This window comes from Gnatocerus cornutus, chromosome 1 (assembly GCF_029298725.1).
Source record: "Gnatocerus cornutus isolate USDA-ARS CGAHR chromosome 1, icGnaCorn1.1, whole genome shotgun sequence".
Taxonomy (NCBI): domain Eukaryota; kingdom Metazoa; phylum Arthropoda; class Insecta; order Coleoptera; family Tenebrionidae; genus Gnatocerus; species Gnatocerus cornutus.
Window position 1 is genome coordinate 26,082,778 of NC_142233.1, and position 15,931 is coordinate 26,098,708.

General features: G+C 33.5%; 1 protein-coding gene across 8 annotated transcripts in view; it reads right to left on the bottom strand.

The window, feature by feature from the left end:
* Nucleotides 1–15,931, bottom strand: part of Dscam4 (Down syndrome cell adhesion molecule 4) — a 91,282-nt gene that overhangs the window by 24,348 nt on the left and 51,003 nt on the right. For all 8 annotated transcript variants that reach the window (XM_088033075.1, XM_088033059.1, XM_088033047.1 and 5 more), the window contains exons 2-3: nt 12,468–12,631; nt 9,390–9,546 (exon numbers count right to left, since the gene is read on the bottom strand). In XM_088033075.1, coding sequence (XP_087889201.1) covers nt 9,390–9,546; nt 12,468–12,631 — 321 coding nt within the window. The remainder of the gene's footprint in view (nt 1–9,389; nt 9,547–12,467; nt 12,632–15,931) is intronic.

The following is a 15,931-nucleotide window of genomic DNA, read 5'->3' on the forward strand; positions in this document are numbered from 1 at the left end:
CGTGCAACCCTCATTTCAAATAATGAAATTTTAAGTAATTCAGTTTCACTTATATTCTGAATTACTGCCGTCGTAAATAAGCCATAAAATCGAACACATTTATACCTATTGCTCGTAACCTGTGTTTTATTGCTTTTATTTGAAATGAACACATCTCGAGTACCATTTTACTAAATCACTTAAGGCCGTAATAGATTTCCGTTCATGTTCGGAAAGTTTATGAATGTACGGAGAGGTTGCGCGGAAAATAAAAATAAAAGCAGAACAATGGACTTTATCGAACTCCGGTAGGTATTGTAATATTAAAACAGTTGAGAAACTTCGGCGTGGAACACACAGATTTGATAATACCGAATTATTTTTCTTTTAATTATTAGAGACATTCTTGGGTGGAATTACATTTATTTCGAAAACGAATAGTGGGTTGGACGCTTCTAGAAGGAATAAATTTATCAAAGTTTTTCCAATAAAATGGAACACATCATAAATTTCCTGTAAAAGTATTGATAAAGCATTAGGCCCTCTCATTTCCCCGGCATTAATACCCCGAAAAATTCCCCCTCTGTAGCTTAAAGTCGTTCATTTGAAATAAACGCACCGTCTAATTATTAAGAATGTCCGCCACAATTTATCACCGCCGCAGCGTTAATTGTCGTTAAATAACAAGAACAATACTTGGAAGATCATTTAGCAGTGGAATTAATTAATGATCACTTCGAAATTTCCTCACGGTTTTATTACTTTGACGGAGTGTGATAAATATTTGGCATTTAATTGAGAATTTTCTCAGACTTGTCGTAATTTCCGTCTCTTTTCATTCGAAGGAAATAAATGATAGCACTGTATCGAGTTGTACGGTCTTTCACGCTAAATTAAACATTTAACCTCCGGATTGTGGTCATTTCGGGCTTTTGACCTTTCTCTTCGTCAATTGCAAGCACAAGTGCTTAAAATCGGTTTTAGGAAATTTTATTAGGTGACCAGCATTAGTGGGCTATTGTTATTCAGCGCGTGGCTTCGAGGTGTTCTTTTTGCTTCGAGAAGCTTTTAGCGAATTGAATTCGCTTTGGAAACAGCAAAGGGTTTTGTTGGAGTGGAAAAAATGCATTTGACGTACCAAAAGTTCGTTGTGTTGCTGATTTTTTCAAAAGCAGCGGATTCAACTAAAGTGGTTTTATCGGTTTAGCTCTTATAGCATTAAAAGCGAAAATTAACGACGAGAATGTACGTAGTTTAATCTTGAATTCGACCCTTAAATTCAACTGAGCTAAGCTTGGTTTAACCCGGCTTAAGCCAACTTGGTTTCAATAAAAAATCTGAGAACTCAAGAATCCGTTCCTGTTAAGTTTAGATTTAAAATCTTGTAATCTTTCTTATACAGGGTGATTTTTTTAAAACGGCAGGCGTTGTAGAATTTTTATTTATGAACCGATTTCAAAAATTTAAAAAACAAATTAAATGGTTTTATTTACTATAAACTGATGATTTTAAAAATTTTCTAAATGTCTTAGTATCTTTTGGGCGATACTCAACTTTCTTATTTTAAATTGGAACCCATATTTTTTTTTTCATAATTTGGAAGATATTAATTTTCTTGATTCAGAAATGTGTAAATTTGGAACAAATTGTGAAGTTATATCTCAAACAGAAATGTTCTTTGACGACCTTGACCAATCGTTCTACAAAAAAGGGATCGAAATGTTAGAAACGCGTTGGACGGAATGTATAACTCTCAAAGGAGGCTATGTTGATAAATAAAGTCAAATTTTTCAAAAATTGTACTTTTTTACTAGTTAGTCCCGGGACTAATTGACCGAAATGTTATAGGCAATTAAAAACCATTTAATTTGTTTTTAAAATTTTTGAAATCGGTTCATAAATAAAAATCCTACAACGCCTGCCGTTTTTTAAAAATCAGAATCAGAATTTTAAGGATTTTATAGCTATTAAGACAACTAGTGTTTTATAGAGAGTTTAAAAATCGAGTTCGTAGTTAAAATCCGAGCGAGCGGGGCGAGCGAGGATTTTATAGAACGAGATTTTTTAACTATAAAACACGAGTTGTCTTCAAGATATTTTCTAACACTAATGCTTGTGTTATGAAAAATCTTCTTTGATTAAAAAACTCTTAGTTGTAGCAAAATGTGTCAAACTGTGGTAGGTAAAGGGTGCGGTGGTAGGTTTCCTATAGTAACAGTAAACAAATTGTGAAAAAAACAATTTGCATCGGTTAAAATGTGCGAGAGTGTTCCTCAAAAAATTAAGGAAAAAGGTAAGGAAATACGGGGCAATTTGTTACCAGCAAAATCAAAACCCGCCTACGAGAAAGTGTATCATTCATTTCATGACTGGAAAAATAAGAATGGCATCACGGAAGTAACGGAAGATGTCATTTTGGCATTCCTGGATATGAGGGTAAGTGCGTAAATAGAAATGGAACATTTTTGAAAAACTAATACATTTACTTTTTAGTCGCAAAAGTTGTCACCAGCCTCATTGTGGCCAGAGTATTCCATGCTCAAGGCTACACTAAAAGCCAAAGACAACATACAAATTGACAAGTTTGGTGCTGTTATTCCTTTCTTAAAAAATTTAAATGTTGGTTATCGCAGTAAAAAGTCCAAGGTCTTGACACAAGAGGAAATTAGAACATTTTTACAACAAGCGGATGAAGGGGAATATTTATTTGTCAAAGTAAGGATTATACTAAGGATTATACTTAGACATAAATTTTATGAAATTTTTCAGGTTGCACTGATCTTCGGAGTTGCTGGAGCCTGTAGAAAAGCCGAATTGGCCGCTATGGAATTCAGTGACGTACATGATTGTGGTGACACAATAAATGTCATTATTCCGGATTCTAAAACCCATAAGGAACGACGATTCACCATTGTTAGTGAAGGTTTTGGGGTTAATCCCATCGAATTATATAGACGTTATATTGTTTTGCGCCCAAGAAAATCACCTACAAGATTTTTCTTACATTACAATAAGGGAAAGTGCAGCTGCCAATGTGTGGGAATCAACACCTTTGGGGCAATTCCTAAGAAAATCGCAACATATCTTAAACTAGAAAATCCATCGAGTTACACTGGGCATTGTTTTCGCCGCACTTCGGCGACTCTTTTTGTTAATGCTGGTGAGTAGTCAGTTTATTATTCAGAACATATAATAAAATTTACAATGTAGGGGAAGATATTACGTCCTTGAAAAGACATGGAGGATGGGAATCTGCAAAAGTAGCAGAATCTTATATTGAAGAGTCGCTGGGAGAAAGATTAAAGATCGCTAGACAAGTTTTTGGGAATGGAACATCTAATACTACGAGCGCCATTGGGAATGAAGTAGTCGAAGTAGAAGAATATGCTGGAAGAGAGTTTAACAATGAAACGGCTATTACAAGAGCAACTGTGAATGAAATATTTGCAGAAGAATTTTGTGTTAATTTATTATTAAATGTTTATACACAGTCAATGAGAATTTGTTTTGGTTTCAAAATTTAAACTGTTGAGTAGTTTTTGTGTGTTGCAAATTAGAATTTAAATCGAAAAGTTCTTCAGCGAGAGTCGAGCAAACAACAGCTGGGATTGACCTCTGCAACGAGTTGTAGATTCTATTTTTTATATTTAAGTGATTTTCGAATGATTTCTTATTCTGACAAAATTCGTGCTGGAATGAGCCAATTTTAAACGATTGTTAGTGACTTAATTCTTAATTCTTGTTTTAGTACGGATTAAGTCAGCAATTTTTTTTTTAAATTAACTTTATTTTAGTATAATTTTTGTAGATATAATAACGTTATTTAGTCTAATGTTGAAATATAGAAATTTCAAGTTACGGATGAATAATGTATTACTGGTTACATTTAAAGTTCGTTTTATTCCTGGCAATATTTTTCTAACAATGCGACATTTTTTTCTCACATTTTTCAAAATAAAGTATGTTGGCTGCCCTACGTTTCCGTAGACTCCTTCTGTTTGACTTGTAAACGTATTTGCAGCTACCCCTCTGGTAATTTTTATTCATAGCCGTGTTTGTGCATTTCCAGTTTTAAAACCACATTGTATTTTCATAAAAACATCGACTTACAAGTTCATGTGCAATTGAATATTTACGACATCGAATCCTTTTGTTAGATTTCCTAGTTTGTTCAACACAACTGCTTCGAATTCACCGCAGTATAAAACTCTTAGACGGCGTTTCTTCTACAGTTATTGATATTCCCCCGTGGCTAGTAAAACGAATTTCAATTTTATTTAGTGTATTTTACACATCAATCAGTTTGCGAAAATCGAAAATCCATAATTTGCAATTTTAATTTGCGTTTTTAGCGTGCAGACTCACAAATGACATTTTAAACACAAGCGTGTCGGGTTTTAGAGGCGCTTTAATGTTGTAGCGTATTTTTTGCTCAGTTTGGAGATTCTTTTTCGTTTAATTTTTAAAGAGTGTAAAGGAGTTGTGAAGAGCTATAATTTGCGTGTCCAATGCGGAATATCTGATACCTGAAAAGCGTCTCAGGAGTCGTCGTTTACCACAAGTCTGAGTGCATCCGGCCATAATACTGAATTTAGAACCCATAACGAAGTCTATCGTCAACCCATATACCTCCACCTAATGGCTACATACACCTGGAGTGGATTTGCGCCCCCCGAACCCTCATTACGACGAATTTCATACGCTCAAGTACGCTCTAATTCCCAATGAAATGGCTGAATTTCCATTTTAATTCCGACCGCTGTCAATTCAATTTGATTTTAAAGCTCAGCCTCACAATATTGGGCTTATTAAGTCGTTTTCATCAGTAATTTTCAATAATCATCAATTCATCCAAAGAGCTTGCATTTATCCACCACAGAAGAACACATTATTTTTAGCATAATTAAACGACATTTAATACTGTTGGTCGCTGAGGTGAAGTACTTTTTTTATAACTGCGGCACCATCTCTTTATGTGGGTTTTATGTGTTTTGCGAGAGAGGTCTGCAGGGGAAGCTCTATTTTAATTATGCTTCAAATGAACCGGAAATTGTGTAAGAATTAATCTGTTGCGACATGTTTTTCTGATGGTTTGCAACTAGTTGTGTTGTTCGAGGGTGCGAGAAATTAATGGGGTAGTATTTGGAACGATACAATAACGAATAATTAGAGAAAATCAACACATAAAACTAGCTGAACTAAACCAGAAAACTATTAGAAGCTGAATTAAAATTGAATTCCAGGAATATCTAATGGTTATTAAAAGGCAATGAATCGGAGATAAAGTGGGAAGGTGTCGGGTTTCGTGGTGAGAGATTCTGTTACAAATTGAAATACTAGACAAAGCATTGAAAGGTCAAGCACAGAATTTTGTGGCACGGTTACTGGAAAAAATCAAGTTGCAGGAAACGTGTCTCACTAATTGGACTCATTTTTCGCATAGAATTCGTTCTTGGTAATCCTTCATTGACAACTAAATCGTCATAATGTAAATTCCTCTCTCTAATGAGTCTCAAACTAAAACGCGTTCAAACGTCTTAATTACGCCGCCTGTTCATCCACATTCCGTGAATTCGAACGTGTTTTGATATGTCTGCGGCTGCCTCCGAGACAAAATAGCTAATCAATGGAGGGATGCTGTGGCACGATTTAGTTCTGTACACGTGTTTCAGCAATCAGCCGTAATTATCCTTGACGGATCGACTTAATTCGATTCAATGCGTTGATGGCGTTGCCGAAATGCGTTTTTTTTTTAAATAAAGTTTGGTTATTAAAGCGATGATATTTTCAATTACGTAAAAATGCTGCCAGCATTGGAATTCACATATTTCAGGTTTGTGATATGTAGACGGGCACGTTGAATAATTGATATCATTTAAAAGCTCTCAGGTAAGCAGATGTGCCCGGGAGAACGTGGGAGATCTAGTTTGCGCCTGCAACGTATTAGATTAAAAATGTGGAAGGATGGAAGTAAATGGGGCATTTCACTTTAGAAAAACCCAAGTTACAAAGTAAAAGAATGCTTGAGGAAAATATCATCATTTTATTCTCCTTCCAGATTGTTTAGAATTGCAAAAAAAATGTGCTGGCTAAGCGAAGACTAAAAGCCAAAGAAACCGGTCGTTATGTTTACATACATATATTAATGGCCAAGATGGCGTTCCATTTTAAAAATAAACAACGCTTTATCGCCTTTTTCTAGCTTTTAATGCCTGCGGAATGGAAGCTCTAATGTTTTATCAATATCGTGCATGACACAATTTATGATCTGTGGAAGAGTGAATGTCATAACTGTCAAATGAGCTTTCGCACGCAGAGTATACCACCTATAACTTTTCCGTGCTCGAAAAGTGACGTTATTCGTATCAGCTACGAACACACTGACATAAAAATGCAATATTTACATACTTATTCTAAAAATAAAGTTTATAACTGGATGACAATGCAATTAATAATACAGTCTAACCTCGCTAACCCGATTTAATTGCGGCCAAGTGGTGTAAGGATAACTGAAAAACTACTCTAATAAGGACTTGATATTAGCTCATGGATCCTATTTTTAGATTAGTGACACGCTTTTGCAAGTGTGCACACAAAACTAACGGAAAAATAAATTCGCAATATTCTGTAAAATATTTATTACAAAAATTAAAATTTGGGAGTTTGAATTAGTGAAAATTTGGATTACAGATGTAAAAATCAAACCGTTTTTTACGTACTTCTTTTCTTTCTTCAAAAATGTTTAGTTAATAGTACACTTCTCATTGATCAGTTTGGGTTCTTTTTTTTACTCAGCAGCAGAACCGTTGTCTTGTTTTGATTTTTTCTCTTGTTTAAACTTTTTTTTATTTAGAAAATTGTCATGAAAAATCTGCAGTTTTGTCTGATTTAAAAAAACAAACTAATATTTTTCTTAAGAATCTAAACAATTTCATTTCATTTTTCATTTTCAATTTCATTTTTGACCTCTTGCATTGTAGAGCACATTTTTCCGTTATACACGCATAATCCTACTTTTGCAAAATTTGAAGAGTTGAACCAAAATTTTTGTTTTTAGTATCAACCAAAAACATTCCTGATTTTAGATTACTTTGCGTGATTTCGCTAATTTAAAGAATACAAAAATGAAATCTGGACACATTACTACTTTTATCACGGTGATTAATGCTGCCAAATTTTCGAACTAGATATAAAATTTTTAGTATATTTTTATTTTGTAATTAACTAAAAACTGACAATTTTCGAGATTAATTACCTTAATTTTTCTAATTTCAGGAATACATAAATAAAACTTAAAAAAATTACTAGTTTTGATACGTCTTTTAATTCTGCCAAATTCAAAAATTTTAGACTCAAAAACGGATTTTTTTTAAATTTCTTTATTTTAGGGCGAACTTAAATTTTTCAATATTCAATATTAAATTTCGTATTTTCTCTAATTTTAGAAATACAAGAATGAAATTTGGAAAAATGACTACTTTTAACATTCATTCTGCCAAATTCAAAAATTTCAAAATCAGAAACATCATTTTCAATTTTTTTTTTAGTTTAAGGCAAACTAAAAATTTTTACTATTGTAGTTATAAGTATATTAAATTTTTTATCTTCGCTTATTTTAGAAATACAAAAATGAAATTTGGACACAATACTACCTTTGACACGCTCACTATCTCTGCCAAATTTATTCTCCTTTTAGATTACTATGTGTAATTTCGTTAATTTAAGGAAAACAGGATTCTTAATTTTTCCAATTCTTACACTGTAAAGATTTTTCGTTTTTCCAGCAAATGCCGCCAACATTATTGCTGTCGAATTGTAAAATGCTACTTACATGCTCCAATGTAAATAATAATTACAAGTTCCTTGCTGACTTGTGTGTAGAAGTGGAATGAGTAGAGTGCTCAATAAATTTTTCTATGTCTTGGACTATTTGTCATGCCTATCGCCCCAAACCCAATAAAGTCATTTTCTAATTCAGTAGCTTGAGATTTGACAAAAACGGATTTGAATTATTACGAATTCATTATGTTTGCAGACTGCTGTCGAATAAATCTTTCCTGTCAACAGTTCGCCGAGTCTTCGTAACTGAATCTGAAGCGCAACGAAGTATTCTCTGCGGATCGCTCGACTCTTTCGGAGATAATCTGTCATCAATATTCCTTACTTCATTCACAAAAACTGTTACCATGACATTGTAAGCTGTTAGAACAGATTTACTCCTTCATGGTTTTGGAGATTTTGCTAAATTTCGTCGATCTGACAGATACTGAGTAATAAACGGATCATAAATATGTGGCTTACGTTTTTACCATAATTGTCGCAAATTTAGTTTTAAATTTACATTGTTATTGTAGTAGAATTTCCCTTATTATGTTGGTAATACACTCCAGCGCTCACTTCTTGCGAAAAAACAACGAATCGCGAATGTATAGTGGTTATCTTAAATGTAAATGCGAGCCCATAAATCGTAACAGCGGCTGTATATCTTTGGGGTAAAACACAGGAGCATAAGCTTATCCGGCATCCGAAAATTTGAAATTTGTATTGGTATAAAAAGATAAAGCATCACCACAAATCATCCGGGAGCCGGCTATAATCCCGATGTCTTATCGGAACGTATAAATTGAGTCGATATTGTGCATTCACCGAAAAAATTCAATCCAATATGTGTGGGCAAACTTAAACCGCAAAATCCGAAAATTTACACCAACTTCTGGTAAATATTGTCGCTCGTAAATAGCCTCTGGGGGTAATTGAATTTTTGTTGTTTTTTTTAGTTGAACAACGCTAAATGAAATTTATGTAGCCACGTGATCAGATAGAATAAACGGATTAAGTTGAAAGTAAGAAAAGAAAGAAATGAAATTGAATTAAAAACATATTTTACGAAAATGAAATATGATGTCAGGACAAATTGAGTTGGAAGATTTTATTGTCAGCACTAACATCAGTTTTGTAAAGTTTCTAGTACTTAAATCATGTATTATTGCTTTATAACTTGAAGCGAGAACATGTGCGGTAACCATAAAAGTTAAGAGGTAGAAATAAAATGTGCTTTTGATTGCTAGCCCGGCGCATCCACCATTTTGCCTTATTCTATATAGAATTTGATTTAAATCCGTTCTTTGAATTGTAGTACAGTCTATAACTATTTCATTTTTGTTATTTAGTTTTTAAGACTATATTGTTTTTTCACTACTCGCTTGAGAACATGTCTTTATGTCGTCTGTTTTCCAACTGTGAAATAAAATTTCTCTCCCACAAATAGAAAATGAAAAGCGTATTTTCGGTTGTCTACATTAAGCTATATTAAGCTGGTAATTGGTGCATGCAGTGAATACGAATTGAAAAAAGTGAAATTTTAAATCGAACCAATTTCCTACTGTTTATTGAAGTAAAAAAAATCTCACCTGCTTTAACATGAACTTCTCTGCTGATGACCGTCCCCAATGCACTCTTCAATTTACACCTGTAAAGCGAAGCATGGACGTCGTGTCTGTATCTTTCATTTTGAAACGGTGGAAAAACTAAAGACCCATTTGGGAATAGCAGTCTCAGTTCTGGAACCTGAAAAACGACACATAATTCAGATTGAAGCAGCGCCATGAGCAGAGTCAAGAAATAAAAAAGGAGAAAGAAGCAACATTGACACATGGCAAGATTTCTCGATAAACACGATAGAAATCGCGGTTTCAGGTGGTTTATGAACGATTAGGGACTGAATGGGGTTTAGAAACGTTAAGATAGTTGTATTTCTGCCGAGAGGCGGTTAGTCGTATTGAGAGGGTGACTTTTTATTGAAGGAATTTATCACACCTTTTGTACTTGTTGCAGAAATGTGTTTTTTGGTAAGTTGTGGAGAATACATAATCAGTTGCAAATATTTTCATTGCAATACGTAACCTATTTTCAAAATATACACATTTTGTAGTGGAGAGTTATTTTATCGAAAGTAAATACTCATGTTTTCATTTCGGAAACGTTGCGCTTCGAGGAAATAAATTATTTTCTGTTATCAGTCTTCTCGTTACCAGTTGTAAAAACAAAAATAGATTTCCTTAACTTGAATATAAAATTATTAAGTCTATGTCTACGTATGTAATTATCACTAATTGAAAAGATAAAACAGATCATCGCAATTTTTCAAGACCCAAACTTCCAAATGTTCGGTTTTTATCTCTATCTAGGCTCTCGCACTCCAAGATTCTTCATCACCCTGCAAATATCGAACACATTTATTAAATTTTTTCTTCTCAGTGCACAGTTCCGTGCAATATGAAACATAATTCATAAAAAGTTCCGAACTTAAATTGGATTAGAATCTTCATTCGAACAGAATTCATTTATTAAAGTAGAGCCAGCGTGTATAACTTGAGATTTATATTAAGAAAATATTTCTTTTGAGCTGAAAGCACCTACACATTTTCAGCTTATAAAATTCTGCGCATTTTTCACGTTCAAATTAAACGCACAAAGAAATGTACGAGCTTGTAAGGCTGCTAATAGAGATAAATCTCAACTTTATAAACTACTACCAACTTTGAAATGTACGTAGAACAGATTCATAGAAGCTCATTTTTAAGTCCCAAAAACGAATGAATAAAAGAAGGGAATATTCGATATTAGTTTTCTACAAAGATCAATAAAGCTGCCAAAAGGATCAGGCACATTTTAAACAACAATTTCGTGGAAATAACAAAGTTTATATTCATTCATTGTTTTAAAATTTCGCTTTAAACCTGCAAACGAGGCGTTTTGTCGATCTAATAGAGAATCTATGATGTAGTTTAATAACAATGGCGTAATTAAACGAAAATAATTTCGTCGTTGAATGTGAACAACGTCAATGTTGATAGAAAGTTATTACAGAGTTGAAAATGGTGGAACGTAAAGGGTCTCACTGGAGTTATATTTCAAAGGAAAATTGCTGGTGTACTTTGTACCTCGGAAAACGACGATCGACTTTTTCTGTTTCATTTTCAGACTGGCCTGTTTTTGTCCGAGGCGCAAAATCCAAGGTTAGTCGCTTGAGACCTACTCTTTGGAGGTCGCAAAGTTGAAGATGTTGCTTGGGCAGAAAAGACACGGAAATCCTTGGTGGGCACTTAGGATACTTAATAGACAAGAAGGAAGACAGGTGGATTATTGTAAAGTTTTTACCTCATAATTTGTATTGGTAGGAACTGAGCGACAATACTGTAGAAGCAGTAAGTTTTAAATTTGATCATCTCGTTGTGTTTTTGATATTAATTGTTTAAGTCCTGCTGTAATAATATATATTTATTGGCTGATTTATTGTTTAGAAGCGAAACGTTGCCGTGAAAATAAAATTACCAAGCGTAACAAATTAAAAGCCTAATCGAAAAATAATAATTTCAAAAATGCCATTGCAACCACTCTAGCTATAAATTTCATTTATTTACTTCTCGACCTAAAAGCATTTTTCAATTTATATCCTGACAATTGCAGAATTGCAGGAAAAACTCCGATTAATTTCGTTTATGAAGCGAGTCGAGACAATAATGCTCCTTAATAATTTCAAATGATGACTTAAGTGAAACGGAGACTCATTAATCACGTTTATCTTAAAACTTCTGGAGCAAAAAGTCGCGACGGATCCTTGACAGGAACTTATTAATTTTAAACATTTATCACTACAGAAGATATTTATTTTAAGACGAACTAAAAATTCTAGTGTTTTATATTAAATTCCGTATTTTCGCTAATTTTAGGAATCCAGGAATGGAATTGGGACACAATACAACTATTGATACGCTTATAAGCAAGGTGTATTAAATTCTAAAATTTTAAAACAAGAACCAATTTTTTTAGAAATTTTTTGTTTTCAAAACGAACCAAGAATTTCCTTTATTTTAGATTACTTTGTGTAATTTCCATAATTTTAGAAATACAAGAATGAAATTTTGAGGCCTTACGAATTTTCACACGCTTATTAACTTTACTAAATTTCAAATTTTTAGAATCAAAAACAAATTTTTATATTTTTTTTATTTTAGGACGAACTAAAAATTTCCCTTATTTTAGATTATTTTGTGTAATTTCGCTAACTTAATTTATATAGATAAGTAAAAACTCGCCTAAACAGACAGACATAATACAGAACTCTTTGGCATGAAATCCAGAGAGATATTGACAGAATATCGTATTCTAAACTCAGCGTCTACTTTTTATTCGAACATGGAAGTTGTAAAAATTTAAATTTTGTTAGGAATGCAAAACCTCCAAATTGCATTTTTGATTTTTTCTGCACGTTGTTGAGCTTCCAAATAAATATTTCCTAATCTGTCACATTTGTTCTTTAGAAATCTTGTCATGTTATGGTGTTGATAACAATCCGTTTTGCTTTATTCTGTTGATGATGGCTTTGTTGTCAAACCATGAGAACGTAATTTCATCAGCGAGTTAATTATGTTTGACGCCCGTTTCGTGGTAACCCGTCATCATCAGAAGTAAGACAAATGTATTACCTGGTGTACAGTGGACCCGTCAGCAAGGATCCACTCCACCTCCGGCGAAGGACTTCCGTGTGCTGTGCAGTCCACTTTGGCCCCCGAAGCGTTGCTGAACTCCACCCTGTGGGGCGGCTCGTGCAAGAACAAAGGCCCCTGCAAGTCCAAGCCTCCACTCCATACTGTAATCAAAACAATACTAACAATTCATTTGTTCGCCCAAAACAAATTCGTTGTTTAAAGCGCGATATCCCCAACGAAAATACTCCCCAAAGGCACATTCGCTTCGGAATGCGACTTTTATTGACGATATTGCCCCAGATCGGGGTTAATCCACACAGGGATTATGGACATATTAGAGCCTCTCGTACCTTTAACGCTCTACACGTGAGCTATATTGCATACCTTTAGGCGACAATTCAGAACTGAATTTCGAGTTATTAAAGGGACTGGCCGCAGGTGGGTGTATTGTTAGGTTAATAGAGAGGAAATTGGAGACGGGTGGAAGCCCTGGGCCCAGCTCGAGCTTATTATCAAAGCACGTGACACCGGCTAATTGGACAAGATGCGAAAGACCAGTCTTTATTAAAAACATATTATCGAATACATTTACAGGGTTACCTAATCGAACTACACAAAACGCTAATCAGAGAAACAGATACGTTGAACGTTGTTTTGAAATTTCAAACTCTGATACGAAGTGAATAACCAACCTGGAGTTAAAATTAAACTGAATAATGTTTTTTTTCTTTCAAATTTCATTTAGTAAAGTGAGTGCACTGCTGCAACATCAAACAATGACATTATATTAAAACATACATAATAAAACTCAATCAATACCAAACTCCGATTTATCTCAGATCTTATTGCACAATCTGTGCATGCAGGTTTGAATTACATACATACCTACGTATCATAAAATCGTTAAACTATGAAGATTAAATTTCGTGGAAACTGGAAAGAGCGTACTTTTATGAAATAGATATTAGATATCTGTTTATAAGGGAACAGTTCCTGCATCAAATTATCGATTAACTTCATTTTTGTTCATCGTATCACCTTTCATGTAGTTTCTGTTTAAAAATCCTATGTTGACGGAATATTTGCATGAGTTTCGACTACACATTTCACAGCCAAGTATATCATTATTATGAAAAAATAAATTGGAAGCTCCAGTGGAGCAGAACAAAACCATTCCTGAAACGAGGGTTTTCGACGAAGGCGAAGGTGTAAACCACAAAAGCCGCGTAAAATACTGTTTATTATAAATAAATTAGGGCATGAGTGTTGCCTCAAAAGGTACTTTCGCTCTGCAAAATTGGACATTAGTGCTTATCAGAGGTGGTGTTTATCATTTTATTTTTACGACATACTACATAGGTACTACTTTTTCTGTTGAAAACAATAGGTTTGCCGCACAAAAACATACTGCAAGATTTAGTTCATTAATATGAACAATAATTTCCCCTAAACAAAGTTATTTTTTATCTTCTTTAAATGGTTTTTGCGTTCTAAACTTGGTAGCATTCAATTTGTTTCAGTTTGTAGATAAAACTAAGAACAAATTAACACAATTTAACATTCATTCTCATTTTTTATTGGCAGCAATTTTGGAATACTCAGTATAATAGAAATGTATTGGAAAAAGTGGAAACAATGAAATCAGATTATCTAGATTACTTGGTTAATTATGGACACGCTTTAAATTATTAAATAAAGCCCATTTTTGGCACACACTACATCTAATCCAATCCTCTTCTTTTGAAGAGTGAATATATTTTTTTCAACAAAAAATACATTGCAAAAAGATTTTTTCTCTCGCTTTTGTTTTTTATCACTGTCTTTTGTCAAATATCATACAATTATTCATATTAGAGGTAAAACTATCCCGGGATCGTTTTACCCAGTACCTAAGTCATCGTTTTACCCCAAGAGCAATAAGAACAAAAAACATAATTTATAAATTTACAACATGCAAGGTTGCAACTGAATCTACAAAAAAATGAAAACTTAATGTTAATCCTTTAAAACACCACACGGGTCATTTTGAAATTTTGATTCGAAAAGTAAAATACACTTGATTAAAAAATGCCTTACCTTAGATTGAACCAAGAAAACACAAACATCGCTGTAATTTTTTTTGAATATCCACCAAACTGCGTGCAGGTGCTTGTCAGCAATATCCGCAGATTCAGCAACATATCTAATTATTTCATTGATAGATGGAACTAAAGGCAGTTTGGGAATCAAAGGAAAACATTTTACCTCGAAGTCTCCCCAGTCTCCCCTACTTTGATTATTTCGCGTCCTTTCGAATTGTTAACCTCATCTCATTAGATTTGCCAAATTCGTTTTGATTCCTTAAATTCTTTAGATTATATGCAATTCATGGATATTTTCGATTCTTAAATAGAAATTTTTGGATACACGTCAGATACCAGACTACTAACTCCACCGGATCTAATTAATAGTTTTTTTGTAGCTTGAAAACATTTAAATTCGAAGAGCTATTTGGAAGGTACTAGTACAACGGTCCTTTATTTTCCTCATTAGGGGAAAATTCTTGTACACATTTGCGTTCGATGTAACGTATGCAGTTTAGTTGCAAACGTCATACAATTTTCTGTAGTTTACGGTTAATTAAGCTCACGTCTACAGGCAAAATAGTTTGAAACAAACTTTCATATTAGTTTCAAAATAAATAAAAGGATAAAAATACTTGTCAAATTAATCTTTGACCTAAACACAAACTGACTTGCATAATAGCATAAAAATATCATCGCCTTGTTCACGAATGCGTGTGCATTAATTACGAAATTGATAGGCTTAATTATGGCAGCCATCTAGAATTACGTAATTTAACACTTTTTCGGGTATAGTTGATCTCATTACAGGGTGATCCATTTATACAAAAAGATATATCTCGTATACATCATCGCTGTTAAAACATAGGATTTTTCATAAAAAACATTTCTTGCATCAATTGGATTCATGGAAAATTACGCTTGCCATTCATACATTTCATTGTAATTCGTATATCACATCATTAGATTTCTTATAAATTTCATAGATTTTTTGTGGCAGCATTTCAAAGTTAGTGAAAATCTAGTGCCATCCTCGAAATTATGAAAAAATGAGATACGCCTCTATATTTTAACAGCGGCGAAATGTAGATGTATTGTTTGAAAAAACATCTCTTTATAACAAGTGACTAACCTTATTTTGCAGTATACACAATTTTACGATCTCATACTTTCATATCAGTATTAATATAACTCTCATCTCGTTACAATATTCCCCTGTCCAATCACAGCTCGTCAAAAGTAATTACTTTCTAATTTTGTATCATTCCAGCACCGTTCAAATCGCCGAATTATAGGTTTAAGCGATTAATCAACGAAATAATATAATTTCCTATATGTTTCAAATTAAATGTTAAAATTCGCACTCTTCACCGGGCTTCACATTTTATCCGCTCCGGA